This window comes from Mobula birostris, chromosome 7 (genome assembly GCF_030028105.1).
Source record: "Mobula birostris isolate sMobBir1 chromosome 7, sMobBir1.hap1, whole genome shotgun sequence".
Classification (NCBI taxonomy): Eukaryota; Metazoa; Chordata; class Chondrichthyes; order Myliobatiformes; family Myliobatidae; genus Mobula; species Mobula birostris.
The window spans coordinates 71,492,947-71,511,242 of NC_092376.1; the positions used below are offsets into that span (position 1 = coordinate 71,492,947).

An 18,296-nucleotide genomic window follows, 5' to 3' on the forward strand; every position below is an offset into this window, starting at 1 on the left:
TGCCCTGGCCAATCAAGAACCTATCGATCTTTGCCTTAAATTAAAAACTTTTTCACCCAGAGAGTGGTGGATATATAGAATGCTCTGCCCCAGAAGACTGTGGAGGCCAAGTCTCTGGATGCTTTCAAAAAAGAGATGGATAGAGCTCTTAAAGATAGTAGAATCAAAGGTTATGGGGATAAGGCAGGAACTGATGATCAGCCATGATCACAGTGAATGGTGGTGCTGGCTCAAAGGGCCGAACGGCCTACTCCTGCACCTATTATCTATTAAATACACCCAATGACTTGGTCTCCACAGCCACTCGTGGCAACAAATTCCACAGATGGCTAATTTATATTCCTTTCAACCCCTTCCACTTGCCTACACCCCACAAACATTGACAACCTTACTAATCAAGAACTGAACAACTTCTTTAAATATATCCATGTTGATCATGTCCCCCATGACTAAACTCATTCCTGTTTAACACAATTAAATTTAAATTTTCCAAACATCATGGCAGGGTTTGAAATAGTCTAGCTGATTAATCCAGGGTTTCAGATTTCAATTCCAGTGATAACAAGAATGCACTGTTTCTGCACAGCAAAATCAATGCAACATGGAGAAATAAGAATATAGTAGCACCTACCAACCCAATTCCTTCAAAAGCAAATATTGCAGACCCAAAGAAAAGTGGATATTTTTTCCAGCTGGCAATCAGAGGAAGCTTCTTTGGATGAGTTATGTCCTATGTGAAAGATAAAAACAGATTATTGGTTTAATGAAATATGAGACAAAAACTATGGAGTATGTGACACAAGCGAAGGAGCAAGCAGTATTTTGCTAAAGGAATGTGGAAACTCTTAACCCAGCAAGTTCAAGACAAATGCAGAGCAAATGAATTTTTTAAAAAAGAAGCAAAGTGCAGATGACAGGCTATGCTCTTCAAGTTCCAGGCTAACATATAATATTTACTGATAAATTCTTATCAATATTAATTAAAGACATCCATTAGTCTTGCAAGACCATGGATCTGCGCCTGGAAAGTCTTCACTCTCCAGGGTGCAGGCCTGGGCAAGGTTGTATGGAAGACCAGCAGTTGCCCATGCTGCAAGTCTCCCCTCTCCACCACACCAATATTGTCCAAAGGAAGGGCAGTAGGACCCATACAGCTTGGCACCGGTGTCGTCACAGAGCAATGTGTGATTAAGTGCCTTGCTCAAGGACACAACACGTTCCCTCGGCTGGGGCTCGAACTCACGACCTTCAGGTAGCTAGTGCAATGCCTTAACCACCTGGCCACGTGCCCACACTTATCAATATATAAGCAAATAATTTAATGACATTTTAGTACGGCATTTGATAAAGTTCCCCACAGAAAGCTCATTCAGAAAATTAGAAAGCATTGATCCAGAATTAGCTTGCCCACAGAAAGAGGTTGCAGATGGGAGACCCCGCTCTCTGTGACTTTTATAAATAACTTGGGCGAGGAAGTGGTGGTAAGTCTGCAGATGATACAAAGGTTGGTGCTGTTGTGGATAGCATAAAAGGGGGTCATAGTTGTCAATGAAACATCGATAAAATGCGGAGCCAGGCAGAAAGATGGCAGGTTCAATCTGGAAAAGTGTTAAGTGATCTACTTTGAAAGAATGAAACTGAAGGCAAAATTCAGGGTTAATGGCAGGATTCTTAACTGTGGAGGAACCAAGGGATCTTGGGCTCCATGTCCATAGATTCCTCAGAGTTGCCGTGCTAGTTGATGAGGTTATGGCATATGGTGTGTCCACTTCCATTTGTCAGGCGATCGAGTTCAAGAGCCAGGAGGTAACGTTGCAGTTCTACAAAACCCCGGTTAGACCACACTTGGAGTAGTGTTCATTTTTTGTGTTCTTCATTATACTGTACCAAGGATGTAGAAACTTTGGATTTACCAGGATTATGCCTGGATTAGAGAGCATGAAGACGAATTGAGTGAGCTAGAACTTCTCCTAAGTCTTATGAAGATAGGTTGGGTAAACTAGGACTTCTCCCTTTGGCACAAAGGAGAATGAGAAATAACTTGATAAAGGTGCACAAGGTGATAAGCAGCATTGATTGAGTGGATAGCCAGACCTCTCCCCCTCCCCAACCCCCGGGGCAGGAATGTCTACACAGGGGGCATAATTTTAAGATTAGAGGAAACTATAGGGGATGTTGCTGAAGAGATAACAGATAGTCATGATCTTTCAATAATCAATTAATTTTGGCATAGTCCCAGAGGACTGGAAAATTAAGTGTCACTCCACTCTAAGAAGAGAGAAGGACAAAAGAGAGGAAATTATGGGCTAGCTGGCTAAACTGAGTGGTTGGGAATGTGTTGGAGTGCATTATTAAGGAAGAGGTTTCGGGGTATTTTGAGCCTAATGAGAAAATAAGTCAAGGTCAGCATGATTCCTTTAAAAAGAAATCTTGCCCGACAAATCTGTTAGAATTATTCGAGGAAGTAACAAACAGGGTGGACAAAGGAGAGACAGTGGATGTCATTTTCTTAGATTTTCAGAGGGCATTTGATAAGGTGCCTCACATTGATGGCTTAGTGGCAGAGTTTGGGGTTGAGACAAAGCTGGGTGGAGGGGGTAGGTAGTACTGAGGAAGCAACGCAATTGCAGCAGGACTTAGACAAACTGGAAGAATGAGCAAAAATGTGGCAGACTGAATACAGTGTTGGGAAACGTATGACAATGCATTTTGGTAAAACGAAAGATAGCACAGACTATTATCTAAATGGGTAGAAGGTTCAAACAACAGAGATGCAAAGGGACTTAGGAGCCCTCGTGCAAGATTCCCAGAAGATTAATTCACAGGTAAAGGCAGCACATGCAATGCTGGCATTTATTTCAAGGGGAATAGAATATAAAAAACAAGGAGATAACACCAAAGCTTTATAAGACACTAGTCAGGCCACACTTGGAGTATTGTCAACAGCTTTAGGCCCCATATCTCAGCAAGGATATGTTGTCACTGGAGAGTGTCTAGAGGTTGTTACAAGGATGATTCAAGAAATGAAGGGGTTAATATGAGGAGCATTTGGCAGCTTTGAGCCTGTACTCACTGCAATTTAGAAGAATGCTTGGAGATCTCATTGAAACCTACTAATTGTTGAAAGGTCTAGACAACATGGATGTAGAGAGGATGTTTCTTATGGTGGGGGTATCCAGAACTAGAGGACACAGCCTCAAAATTGAGTGGGTGAGCTTTTAGAACAAAAGTAAGGAGGAATTTTTTTTTAGCCAAAGAATGGTGAATCTGTGGAATGCTCTGCCACAGACTACGGGAGGCCAAATCCATGGGTACATACAAAGCGGAAGTTGAAAAGATTCATGATTGGTTAGGGCATCAGGGATATGGTGAAAGGGCAGCTGGGTTGAATAGGATCCAGGATCAGCCATGATGAAATGGACTCAACGGGCTGAATGGCCTAATTCTGCTCCTATGTCTTATGGTCTTAAGATGTCAGAGGGTGATGAGTGTTGGAAGCTGCACCAGGGGTGTTGATAGAGGTACTGTAGGTACATTAAGGACATGTAAGAAACACTTAGATAGGCACATAGATGATACAAAATGGAGGGCTATGTAGGAGGGAAGGGTTAGATTAATCTCAGTAGGTTAAAAGTTTGACACAACATTGTACACTGAAGGGCCTGTACAGTGTTATATTGTTCTATGTTTAATATCCATTCAATAAATCATATGCACCACAATATTTTCCATTAAACAGAGTTACAACAGTGAAAGACTGAGGATATCAAGATGAAAGAAGAACTGAACAACTATATTGACTAAATGAGTCCCAACATGGGTAAGAAACAAATTATTGGGATGACAAGGCAAAGAAACTAGTAAAGTTACACATTTTTTAAAAATATGATAGCAGAATATGTAAATTCATACCTGAACACCACATGGAGAAATTTGCCTGAACATGTCAAACAGAAGAGAAATTGATTTATGCTATTAGTTAGAAATTAGCTTAAAAATTAGCATGTTTTAATAACATGCTTGTATTTTTTTTATTAAATGGGGGGGGGCGCCAAGGATCATTTAATTTGCTATCATAATCACTGGGCCAGTTGAACAGTACTATCATACAATTATTAAGTGCAATCGTGAACAATAGCCAGATCAGAAATGCTGAATGAGCAGTGCAAGAGCCTTGAACACAGTATTCAATCTGTTCAACAAAAGTTTATAAAGGTAATCAAGAGGACACTCATTTAGTTCAGTAGAAATCAAGATACTAAGATTATTCCAGCTAACTATTGTAAACAATTCCAGCATTTCAATGAAAACAGCAGCCTGAAGATATAATGGTTGTTATAAATTAAGAGGGAAAGAAATAGCAAACAAAATAAAACAGAAAAATTACAACCCAAAATTATATTTATTAACATTCTGGTATTGCAATATTTAAAATTTACTGACTGAAGGAAGAAGAGTGCTGAAACTATTTGCAGCAACACACACACAAAATACTGGCGGAAATTCAGCAAGTCAGGCAGCATCAATGGAGAAGAATAAACAGTTGACATTTCTGGCCAAGGCTCTTCGTCAGGACTAGAAAGAAAGGGGAAAGAAACCAAAATAAGGTGGGGGGGGGGGGTAAGAGGAGGAAGGAAATATAAGCTGGCAGGTGATAGGTGGCACCAGGTGAGAGGGAAGGTGGGTGGCTGTGATGGTGAAAGTCTGGAAGAGGATAGGAGGAAGAAGTAAATGGGCTCAAGGAGGAAGAATCTAATAGGGCGAAGACCGTGGACTAGTTCCACTGAGGAGAGGACCAATGAAAGAATTTCACTGGAATGTTTAAAACTGTCTTTTGCATGATAATGAGTGACAAACTGATCCAGTTCTACTGCTTTCTGTATCTGCTTTGATTCCTATACTACCTGCATGAACTCTTGCATCAAATATAAATTGAGTAGTTGACTCAAATTGTGGATCATTAGTTAACTGATTATGCTCTTGGCTGGCATTACATTCATTTCCGACAGAAGATTGTTAAATATTGATGAGGACCCAATCAGTACAATGTACATTCTTAATCTCAAAAAAAAAACCTAATGACCAACCTCAATTATTATGAAATCTTCTTGGACCAGATAATTGGTGTAAAATTGATTCCCTTATCTTGCAATATAGTATTACCATTCAGTACAGAAGTACAGAGGAATATGAATGGCCATGCAATTCCTTTGGCTTCATTTCTACTTTTAACCTACCCATTTCAGGATCAGGGCTCTAATTAACTGATCTAATTACATTAATCTCGTTTGTTATGGATGAATAAAGCAATCTTAATGAAGACAAAGTTGCTTCTGTCCAACAACAAGCTACCACATTGCTGGATTTCAATGAAGGAGCTACACTCTCCTAAAAAAATTATTTGCCAACTATTAAAAGTTACATAAAACTTCCACTACTGATTTCAGTCAAATGCAATGCAGTTTTAAAAATCTATCCATCTTTAGAGAATCAACAATTATTCTGAAAATGACCTTGGAATAAGACCAGGGGTTAAATCATATATATAGTCAACTCAATCTCAATACTTTATCTGTACTTCAGTTTGCCATATGAACAATCACAAATGGCTTTAAAAATACTCTGTATGCATTTTGATGTTTTCCAGTTCCAGTTGCTTCATTACAGGAAAGATGTGGAAGCTTTAGAGAGAGTGCAGAGGAAATCCAACAGAATGCTGTCCAGATTAGAGAACATGACTTAAAAGGAAAGGTTGAACAAGCTAGGGCTCTTCTCTTTGGAGCAAAGGATGATGAGAGAAGACTTGATAGAGGTGTATAAGATGATAAGAGGCAGAGAAACTGTGGACAGGTAACATCATTTTTAAGATGATCGGAGAAAAGTATCGGTGATGTCACAGACAGTTTTTTTCCCCCACAACTAGGGATGGCAATGGAGATACATTAGTGACACTGCAAAGAATCTTAGATAGGTACAGTATGTTATTGAAATTTTAAAAAAAGAGGGCTATGTGGGAGGGAAGACTAGATTGATCTTGAAGTAGGTTAAAAGGTCAGTACATCATGGGCTGGAGGGTTTGTACAGTGCTGTTCTATGTTCCATCTTGACTGTAGAGGGAATGAACAACATTCAATTCATGCATAATGACAAACACACATATCAACAGCTTCGAATAAAGCAAGCTACATTTAAAAAGGCCAAACAACCCATTTTCAGGGAGTTGAGTTCTACATATCTCAATCACACTAAACTTACAAGTACAACACATTCACCTGAACAACATAAGGGTTAGTGTGCCAGGTTATAAGGACTATTAACATTATGTAGTCAATTCATTAGAATGAAGTAAGGTTATTGGATATGTTTAAAAACCTGACTTACTAAACTGATAGGAAGTAAAAGCACTTTTTAAATGCGAAAGATGCCAGTAGTAGTGGGAATCTTTAAAATTAGACAAGTTGTTCAGGAATAATCTTAAAATGCAATGCTTGAGAGAGAGGACTGTGGAAATCTGGAACACAACTACAGAAAATGAAAAACTCAATTTGAAGATTTTGTTACCCAAGGAATAAAGAACAAGGAACCAAGGCAGGTTAATGACATGCAGATTTGTCAGGATCTAAAGTATGTGAAGTACATGGCAACTGATAGATCCTGTCCTACTTCCAGTTCCTCAGAAAACAAAAGCCTCTTCATACATGCCCAAAAAACTGGAGGGAGCAGATTTGCTTTATCTGTTTGAGAACTACAAACCACAAAGTAACATTCAGAATTGTAAAAGCAAAAGGCAACACAATGGAAATGAATGAATTATTAAACAACCAGCACATGAAACTTACCCTAATTATATACTGATAGATGATAAATAGACTGACAGCCATTGAAAGATTCGCCATGAATGAAAATACTGCAAGGTATTTTAGATCACGAATAAACACAATGCAGACCAAAATAGGAATTAAGCTCAGCATGTAAATCCTTGCATCAATGTTCCAATCTTCATTATGGAACTGCAAAGTTCTTGTGATGTTTAGGTCACTGTAACTTGTGTGATTCCTCAGGAAACCTTCCACTAGCTGCAGAAATAAAGCAATAACCTCATTAATTTCAAACATCAGGTCTGGAGTGCGTACTAACATAATCAGAAACAACAGATAATCCAAGTCTATGGAAATATCTAAACCAAAGCCTATGTAAATGTTTAAGCAGTTGATATTTCAGCCAATCTGATATTTCATCAGAACTGGAAAGGAAGGGGGAAGGTGCCAGAAGAAGAAAGTGGAAGCTGTAATAAAATGTTGAGCTCATCCAAGCAGGAGGAACTAATGGAACAATATTGTATAAATAGAACATTAAATGATATACTGAATATAGAGGGTCTATCCTTTTTGATACATACTTTGTTAGTTATTGTTCAATGGTTAGATTAAAAGAACTCAGGGAGAAAAGTTGGGGAAGTTAATGGTAACGAAGATCTTCTGCAATAGAAGTTGCATAACAGGTAATTAGACGTTACATGATTATTATTGCTGAGGATGAACATGTTCCTGAATTTGCAGAGGCTACTGTAATTTGCAAAGGTTACAATGGGATTTAGAATGGAAACAGTTGAGATAAATATGGCAAATAGCTTATTTTAAATAGCATTGCATGTAGAATATAGAGTGTGTAAATACAGAAAGATGGACATCAAAAGAAGAATAGGGATAGCAAAAGACACCTTTACGAGAATGAAGAGTATACTAACCAATACTAAACTAGGCATGACAACCGCCTCAGAGTACTGAAATGTTACATTTATCTAGTTATGTTATATGGCTCAGAATGTTGGACAATATCTAGTAACATAAGGAAACGAGTTGTAGCAGCAGAGATGTGGTTTTTGAGGAGGATGCAAAGAATATCATAGACAAAACGAATATCTAACGAGGATGTCATGAACAGAGCAAACACAAAAAGAGAAATAATGTATGAGATCATGAAAAGGCAACATAATTTCATTGGACGTGTGATTAGGAAAGAGGAGTTAGAATGTACGGCAATTATGGAAAAGATTGAAGGGAAGAAAGCAAGAGGAAGACAAAGACAAATGATGGTGGAGACAGCAGCTAGAGAACTGGAAATTAATACCAATGAATTGATCCACTTGACCCGAAACAGGAAGTGTGTGGGCCATGGCAGTCAAAGCTCAAACTAGATTTTGAGCAAGGGATTTGGGGATAAAGTGTAAGAACACTGAAATCTAGTTTGGCTCAGAGAATTGCTAAAGCTAATTAGCATTAGACTTAAAAGATACAATCTCAATAATTCACACAAATACTTATACAGAACTTATGTACCTGTAATAGCCTTTTCCTTAAGCATTGACAAGCTACTAAATATCTAGTTAAAACTTAAGCTTTCATCAACCATTATACTTGACACACTAAAAACATTTGATTATCTTATGCGAATTGTTAACATTTCTTCTTTCCAGTTACGCTTTAATGTAACATCCAAATCCGTCTAAAACTGACATATTGAGAAAATTCAGTGTAGGAGTCAGCCCATAGCTGCTCTTCTCCCATGGATCTCAAATAGCCATGTCAAACAGACCCTTAATGTCTGCTTCGAACGCAATTAGACAATACCTCATTACCACTCTCTTTCACCAGTCATGTCTGTCAATCGTCCAAAACAATTAAAAGCAGAATCTCACAGGTAGCAATCTCTGGATTGCTGCTTGTGACATGCACTAGTGAGGGTAAGAATAGAAAGATATAGCAGACAGATATGTGACTGAACGGTTAGTGCAGGGGACAGGGCTTCAGATTTGTCAGTCATTGAGATCTCCTCCAGGGGAGGCATGTTATTCCTCTCCGCACCTTGTGGCACATCGGGCAGCAACCTTGCTATTTCTTTGGCATTCTGTTTTTTATGAGGCCGAGTTGTTAGCTTGACACTCAACCCAGTACGGATCGAAAGCATGTAAGGAGCTGGCCAGTTTCAAACCCGGGACCACTGGCCTCGCAGTCTGGTGCTGATGCCACTACACCACTGGCCACTAAAGGAAGGTTTGATCTCTACAAAAAGGACAGGTGACATCAAACTCTAGAGGAGCTAATGCCCTTGTGGATAAGTATGCTAGAGATGGTTTAAATAACATTGGCATGTTGATTGGAATCATGGTGTTAGGCCAAATGGCAGATCAGTTAGTGAAAAGGTGCAATCAATGTGCAGAAAGACTGAGGAAGGATAGCAAGTGAATATGGGGATAACTGCAGTCAGTTGGATGGGTTGAAGTTTCATGAGAGGTACAAGGAATAAAGGTGATGAACTGAGAGCATGGATCAGTACATGGAATTATGATGTTGTGTCCATTAGTTGTCATGAGGGCAGAATTAGCTGCTTGATGTTCCAGGGTACAGACACTTCAAAAGGGATAGAGAGGGAGGTAAAAGAGGTGGAAGAGTAGCACTGCTAATCAGGAATTGCATCAGAGCCGCAGAAAGGGAGGATGTCATGTAGGAATTGTCCATTGAGTCAGAAATAGGAAGGAAGCAATCAGCCTACTGGACCTTCCAATAGCAACCGGGACAGAGGAGTAAATACGAAAGCAGATTTTGGAAAGGTGTAGAAAAGCAGGGCTGTTGTCACGGATGACTTCAACTTCCCTTATATTGACTGGCACCTCCTCAGTGAAAAAGGTTTAGATGGGGCAGAATTTGGTCGGGGTGTCTAGGGGGGATTCCTGACATAGCATGTGCAGTCTGACTAGAAAGGCCATACTAAATCTAGTACTGTCAATGAACCTGTTCTGGAAGCAGACCTCTTGGTGGGTAAGCATTTCAGAGATGGTGACAACTCCCTGACTTTAAGCACACCCATGAAAAGGACAGGAGCAAACATGGGCAAGTATTTAATTAGGGGAGGGCTAATTACAATAGTATTGAGCAGGAACTTGGGGGCATAAATTGGGAGCAGATGCTCTCAGAAAAATGCATAGTAGGAATGTGGAGGTTGTTTAGGAAGCACCTGCATGGAGTTCTGCAGAGGTTTGCCCCACTGAGACAGCGAAAAGACAGTAGGGTGAAGGAATCATTGTAGACAGGAGAGGTGGAACATTTAATTAAGAGGTAGAATGTCCCAAGACATTTTACATGTATATTAACAGGAGGATGATGAGAGTGAGGACTGGACCAATCATAGAGGAAGTGGGGACGTGTTCCTGGAGGTTGGGGGTGGGGGGGGGGTGGAGAAGGTCTTTAATGAATACTTTACTGCAGTGTTCACCAACAAGTGGGATTTTCACAAATGTGAAGTCAGCACAGAACAGACCAAAGTGCTGGAGCCTGTCATGCTTGAGAAAGACTCAGTGTTGGAACTTCTGAAAAAAATTAGACAGACAAGTCCCCAAGGTCAGACAGGATATACCCCAGGTGACAATGGGAAGCCAAGAGACTACGCAAAGGCAGAGGATGGGAGGATGGCAAATGTTGTTCCTTTGTTTAAAAAGATAATATGAACAAGCCTAGGAATTATAGACCAGTGAGTCTCACTTCAATGGTGGGCAAAGAAATGGACAAGATTCTTAGGGTCATGAATTGAGTATTTGGAGAAACATTGCCTCATTAGGGATAGTCAATGTGGATTTGAGAGGGCAAGTCCTCCCTCACAAGCCTAACATTGTCTCATTAGGGATAGTTGGCATACATGTGTGAGGGGCAGGTCACCCTCACAAGCCTAAGTTTAAGGAAACGAGACAAATTGATGAAAGTAAGTAGTGGATGCAGTGCGTACATATTTTACTAAAGCACTTGACAAGTTTCCCCATGGTCAGCTCATTTAGAAAGGCACGAGGCATGGGATCCATGCAATCTTGGCTGCGTGGAATTAGAATTAGCTTGCCCACAGAAAGCAGAGGGTGGTAGCAGATGGAGCTTATTCTGAAAGGTGGTCAGTGACTAATGATCTTCTGCAGGGATTTGTTCTGCGACCTCTTCTCTGAGTTTTAGAAATGGCTTTGATGAGAGTGGAAGGGTAGATTAGGAAGTGTGCAGATGGCACGAAGGTTGAAGGTGTGGTTTACGTAGAAGGATGTCAAGGATTACAACAGAATACAAACAAGATGCAGAGCTGGGTAGAGAACGGTCAGATGGAGTTCAGTCTGGAAAAGTGTGAGGTGATACACTTTAGAAGACCCTACTTGAAGGCAGAGTCAAGGTTAATGGCAGGATTCTGAGTAGTGTGAAAGGACAGAGGATCTGAAGGTCCATGTCCATAGCTACCTCAAAAATGCTGTGCAAACTGATAGGGTGGTAAAGGAGACACATGGCCTTTATTAGTCAGGAGACCGAGTTGAATGAAGCAAAACAGTACCAGCAACAAATACGATGAAATCTGCAGATGCTGGAAATTCAAGCAACACACATCAAAGTTGCTGGTGACCGCAGCAGGCCAGGCAGCATCTCTAGGAAGAGGTACAGTCGACGTTTTGGGCCGAGACCCTTTGTCAGGACTAACTGAAGGAAGAGCTAGTAGGAGATTTGAAAGTGGGAGGGGGAGATCCAAAATAATAGGAGAAGACAGGAGGGGGAGAGATGGAGCCAACAGCTGGGCAGTTGATTGGCAAAAGGGATATGAGAGGATCATGGGACAGGGGAGGGAGAGGGGGGAGGGAGAGGGGGGAGGGAGAGGGGGGAGGGAGAGGGGGGAGGGAGAGGGGGGAGGGAGAGGGGGGAGGGAGAGGGGGGAGGGAGAGGGGGGAGGGAGAGGGGGGAGGGAGAGGGGGGAGGGAAGAATAATGTGTGTATATAAATAAATAGCAGATGGGGTACACTCAGGTTGGAGGAACAACACCTTATATTCTGTCTGGGTAGCCTCCAACCTGATGGCATGAATGTTGACTTCTCAACTTCCGCTAATGCCCCACCTCCCCCTCATACCCCATCTGTTATTTATTTATATACACACATTCTTTTCATCCCTCTCCTTTTTCTCCCTCTGTCCCTCTGACTATACCCCTTGCCCATCCTCTGGGCTTCCCCCTCCCCCTTTCTTTCTCCCTAGGCCTCCTGGCCCATGATCCTCTCATATCCCTTTTGCCAATCAACTTTCCAGCTCTTGGTTCCATCCCTCCCCCTCCCGTCTTCTCCTATCATTTCGGATCTCCCCCTCCCCCTTTCAAATCTCTTACTATCTCTTCTTTCAGTTAGTCCTGACGAAGGGTCTCGGCCCAAAACATCGACTGTACCTCTTGCTAGAGATGCTGCCTGGCCTGCTGCGTTCACCAGCAACTTTGATGTGTGTTACCAGCAACAAATGGTACATTTTGCAGACAGCTCATAAAAATATAAGATACTCCAGTAGGTATACTGCTGCAGTCCACATCCTGTAATTTCTCTTTTAAGAATGCAGTTTTGAACCAACTAAACAATCTGGAGCTTTTGCGATCTTCTGGGGATTTGGCAAAATCAAGACTCGAGAGTACAGGTACAGCAAGGCAACCATCACTGGGAGTGGATGCTGCGTCGAGGCCTAATGGTGGAAGATGAACCTGTGGTTAGCTCCATTACTCACACTGATTAAAACATCGAGCACTATTAAAATTGTTGAGGACAGGAGCGGAAAACAGAGGCATTCAGCGATATCTGCCTGTGTTTGACTGGACTTCCTCTCTTCTCACTACAACCGTCGGGCGGAGATGCAGGAGTCTTGGGTCCCAGGCTGCCAGGTTAAGGAGCAGTTGTTATCCTACAGCCATCAGGCTCATGGACTGGCTTCAACTGCCTCAACGCTGACAGGCTCCGCAGCTGTGGACTCACTTTTAGCGACTCTGCAGTTTATGTTCCATGTGCTTTAAATTACTTTTTAAAAATATACCATTTACTTGATTAGTCCTCTTTTGCAAGTTGATTATGTGGCAGTCTTGTTTGTGTTTTTTTGTGAATTCTATTGTGTTCTTTGTTTTTGTGAGTGACTGCAAGAAATTGTATATGATATACACATTTTGATAATGATTTAGAAGAGCCATCAGGTAATCTTGCAGCACTATCTGGTTAAACCACGTTTGGAGTATGTGTTCATTTCTGGTCACGTCATTATAGGAAGGGTGTGGAAACCTCAGAGATGATGCTGTCTGGATTAGAGAACATATCTTATGAGGAAAATTAAACAAGCTAGGGCTTTTCTTTTTGGAGCAAAGGAAAATAAGAAGCAACTGGTAGAGGTGCACAAGATGATTAGTGGCATAAGCAAGACAGCCAGCATATTTTTCCCCATAGTATTAATGGACAATACCAGAGGGCATCAGTTTAAGATGAGCAGAGGAAATTTTAGGGGAGATGTCAGAGCTAGGTTTTTATATACACAGAACTGTGGGTGCCTGGAACACACTGCCTGGGGTGGTGGTACAGGGTGATACAGAGACACTCAAGATGCTCTTCGGTAGGCACATGTACTGTATGCAAAAAATGGAAGGCTATGGACTATGTAGATGGGAAAGGTTGGACCGATCAAGGTTTGCATTGCTCAGCACAATATTTGGCCTAAATGCTCCACTGTACTGTACTGATCTGCCTTCTAAAACAATTTCTACCAACTATTAGTCACTCACCTGCTTCATATTAACACCAACGAATACAAAATAAACTGAGCAAAATCCCAGCTGTGTAATGATGAGGAAAAACTCTACGGTCATCCTGGAAAGAAAGTTACACATAGGTTAAGCTAATAAATGCTGAAAATAGATTTGTTAGTCCAGTTAAAAGAAAAATGACTACAATTTCTATAGCATGAGTCACCTGTATAATATTGGGAAAATGCTAAATTGTATACAATGGTTTCAGAAATATCAGTTAAATGATTAATGTAATGTTGGACAAGCTGTAATATTAGAAAGTCATTGAAGGATTTTCCCTGCTTTTCAATAATGCTATAGGATCACACTCCAGGGCAATTAGAGATGAGTTAGGCCAGCACACTAAACACCATGATCCTACCTACCTGTAATTCCACTTTCAAAGGACTACGTGCTTGTACTTCCACATCCTTTGTTCCATTACACTCCCTAATGCCCTACCATTCATAGTGCAAGTCCTATGCTGGTTTGACTTTCTCAAATGCATCACCTCACAGTTATCAGTATTGAAATCTATTTGCCACTTATTATCCCAAAATACCCCTGCAATCTACAATAACTCTCCCTGCAACTTGGGCCCTTTAGTTCGAACAAAATCCTTGTAAGTCTTTTCTACAATAATTTTTTTCACTATGAACAACCCCTACTAATTCCGTGCAATTGATCAAGACTTATGCACTTAAATCCAAATAATTTACATAAATAATGAATAACAAGTCGTTGGCAAGGTAACACTTGGAGCACTGCATCCTACTGTAGGAAAGACATAGTTAAACTGGGAGAAGTGCAGAAAAGATTTATAAGGATGTTGCCACAACTAAAGGGCCCGAGATATAGAGAGAGGTTGGCTAGGCAAGATCTTTATTTTTTGGAATGTAGGAGATTGAAGAGTGACCTTATAGAAATGCTTAAAATTATGAGGCATAGATAAAGACACAAAAACTTTTTCCCTAGGGCAGGGGAATCAAAACTAGGAAGCATAGATTTAGGGTGAGAGGGAAATGGCTTAGAGATTTCGGGGACAAATTTTCCCATGCAGAGAATGTTGAGTACATGAAATGCACTGCCAGAAGTGGTTCAGGCAGGTCCGACAGTATCATTTATGAAGGGCTCAAAATAGGTACATGGAGTGGCAGGGCTTAGATGGGCCAAATGCGCAGGAGGCTGAAGCAATCTGGTCGGCAGGGAGGCAGCAGGCTGAACAGCCTGTGTTGGTGCTGTATTACTCTGTAACAGGGGTTCCCAGCCTGGGGTCCATGGACCCCTCTGTTAGTGGCGAGGCTTCATGGCATTAACAAAAAGTTGGGAACCCCTGCTCTATAACTATCCACTTCTCTACTTATTCGTCCTAAAATATGAAACATGTCCATCTCCTGGTTCACATGACACCCAACAATGTTAAGGGCAATTTACTCTACCAAAATACCTACCAACCATGCAGTAACAGGGAAAATACACCGACTCCATACAGGCAACATCCAATATCAGAATCAAACCCAGGACTCTGGAGCTATGAGGCAACTGATTTAACAGCTGTTCTTTCATTTAAAAACTCATAGCACAAATAATACAAGTTCAGACTAACACAGAGTCATAAAAAAGTATAGCACAAAAACAGGCCCTTCAGCGCATCTACTCCAAGCTGAGCCATTTAAGCTGCCTACTCCCATCGACCTGCACCAGGACCATAGCCCTCCATTCCCCTACTATACACGTACCTATTCAAACTTCTCTTAAACATTGAAATGCACCACTTGCACTGGCAGTTCGTCCCACGTTCTCATGACCCTCTGAGTGAAGTTTCTCCTCGTGTTCCCCTTGAACTTTTTACCTTTCACCCTTAACCCATGACCTCTACTTGCCAAATCTGCCAAAAGCCTTCTTTATGACTCTACCTACCTATGATGCAACTATCAATAAATTATTGACCTGTATTCACGGATCCCTCGGTTCCACCACAATCATCAGTACCTATTTACTATGTATGACCTACCCTGGTGGTCCTACCAAAATGCAACACCTCACACTTATCTGCCACTTTCAGCCCATTTTAACAACTGGTGCAGATCCCGCTGCAAGCTATGATAGTCTTCCCCACTGTCCAGTACACCCTAATCTTGGAGTCATCCTCTAATCTGATGATCCAGTTAGCCACATCATCGTCCAGATCATTGATTTAAATAACAAACAACAATGGACCGAGCAACAATCCCTGTGGCACTCCACTAGTCACTAGCCCCCAGTCAGAGGCGCAACCATCTGCTACTACTCTCTGGCTTCTCCCACAAGACCAATACCTGATCCAATTTAATTACTCATCTTGAATGCTAAGTGACTGAACCTACTTGAACAACCTCCCATGCAGGACATGGTCAAAGTCCATGTAGACAACATCCACTGCCTTGTCTTCATCAATTTCCTTGGTAATTTCCTCGGTAATTTCCTCAAAAAAATTTTAAGATCAGTTAGAAACAATCTACCACACAAAGCCATGTTGATTATCCCTAATCTGTCCATGTCTATCCAAATACTCATATCCAGTCCCTCTGAATATCTTCCAATAACCGTCCCATGACAGATGTCAGGCTCACCAGCCTATAATTGCCTGTTTTATTTTTAGAGCCTTTCTTAAACAGCTAAACAACATTAGCTATCCTCTAATTCTCTGGGACCTCACCTGTCACCAAGGAAGATTTAAGCATCTCTGCTAGGGCCTTGGCTATTTCTGCACTTGCCTCCCACAGAATCCAAGGAAACACCTTGTCAGGCTCTGAGGATTTATCCACCCTAACTTGCCTCAAGACAGCGAACACCTCATCTGTAAAGGTTTCATAAAGATGATGCTGCTTCGCATCACTTCTATCTAGACTATTTCAGTCTCCTGAATAAATACAGATGCAAAAAAAATCCACTTACAATCTCCCCCACCTCGTTTGGCTCCACACATGGATTACCATTCTGATCTTCTAGAGACCCAATTTTGTCCCTTGCAATCCCTTTGCTCTTAACATTTCTGTAGAATCCCTTAGGATTCTCATTAATCTTCTCTGGTAGGGAAACCTCATGCCTTCTTTTGGCCCTCCTACTTTCTGAAATGTTGTCTTACATTTCTTATATTCCATAAGCACCTCATTTGTCCCTACCTGCCTATACCAGCTATGCATTTCTTTATGTTTTTAACCAGGACCTCAATATCTCTTGAAAACCAAGGTTCCCTAAATCTGTTATCTTCACCTTTTATTCTGACAGGCACATACCAGCTTTATGCTCTCAAAATTTCACTTCTGAAGTCCTCCCACTTTCCAAATGCACCTTTGCCAATACAAACTATACAAACTTCTGACACCTACCCTGTCTCATTCCCTAATAGCAAATCAAATATCACACACCATCTCATTGGGACTTCTACATACTGACTAAAGAAACTTCCTAACAGTTTTGACAAACTCTAACCCATCTAATCCTTTTACAGTATGGGAGTCCCAGTCAATGTGGAAAGTTAAAATCATCTACTTAACAAACTAATGTTTCTTGCAACAATCTGAAATCTCTCCACAAATGTTTCCTCTAAATCCAAATCCCTTGGTTTATTGGTTAGTCTGTAATACAGTCCCATCAACATACCTTTCTTATACCCCAGTTCCACCCATTACGCCTCACTGGACAAGTTCGCCAGACTGTCCTGACTAAGCACTGCCATAATGTTAGTAACTTCAAAACAAAAGCATTTTACTAACTAAAATATCCCTTATTGTGGAAAATAAGTCATATTTCCCAATGATATCGCCAGTTTTACCTTCCCAGTGGAGCTTTCCTTCGAAGACAAGGGAACGGTCCATGTTCCATCGCAAATGTAACTGTATCACCATAACTCAGGCTCTGCCTTTTAAATCTATTCACGTAAAATTACAAAAGAAAGATTAACATTAAAAAATAAACATAAACCACAGTATTTCAATATGGCAATATCACTGCACTCAAACATTTAGTGGTTTTGCTTCACAGTCAACTGAACTAATTTCAATAGAAATTGAGCTTCAAGCACAACAGATCACAATCAGTCTAGAATAGGCAGGAACACCTCTGCCACAACTACTGTCAACACCAGCAACCAACAAGGCTGTATTCTCAGCCACCTACTTTACTCCCTGTACACTCTCAACTGCATGGCCAGATTCTTCTCCAACTCCATATACAAGTTTACAGATATCACCGGATTGTGCCAGATCTCAAATAATGGTGAGTCAGGAGTACAGGAAAAAAGAGTTGAGCTCAAGTTTTATTGACAACCATAAACTGGTCCTCTGGGGTTAACGTGCAGTATAGTACCAACAGTCACACTCAGAGCATATACAATTATGATAACAGAAAGGAACACAGTTCAAATTCAAGCTTAATTAATTAAACAACCATAAACGGTGATCCTCTGGGGCTAAGCTGTGATGCAGTACCAACAATCACACACAGCACATAGAGCATATATAACTATGACAGCAGAAAAAGTTACAAAAAAGATTAAAACTAGTAATAATTTGGTCAAGTTCCTGAGTGACATGGCCTATAGATTGGTGGCGCATTGATGCAAGAATAGGCTACAGCAGTTCCTCACTTCGCAGAAGTGCAGCCGCAGATCAACTCAATCCAGCTTGTCTTCCCAAGAGTGAACACTAAGGACAGC

The 18,296-nt window shown here is 41.0% G+C and overlaps 1 protein-coding gene across 3 annotated transcripts in view; it reads right to left on the reverse strand.

The window, feature by feature from the left end:
- slc36a4 (solute carrier family 36 member 4) overlaps positions 1 to 18,296 on the reverse strand; it is a 270,519-nt gene that overhangs the window by 230,272 nt on the left and 21,951 nt on the right. For all 3 annotated transcript variants that reach the window (XM_072263375.1, XM_072263376.1, XM_072263378.1), the window contains exons 5-8: positions 17,415 to 17,510; positions 13,595 to 13,679; positions 6,840 to 7,076; positions 632 to 730 (exon numbers count right to left, since the gene is read on the reverse strand). In XM_072263375.1, coding sequence (XP_072119476.1) covers positions 632 to 730; positions 6,840 to 7,076; positions 13,595 to 13,679; positions 17,415 to 17,510 — 517 coding nt within the window. The remainder of the gene's footprint in view (positions 1 to 631; positions 731 to 6,839; positions 7,077 to 13,594; positions 13,680 to 17,414; positions 17,511 to 18,296) is intronic.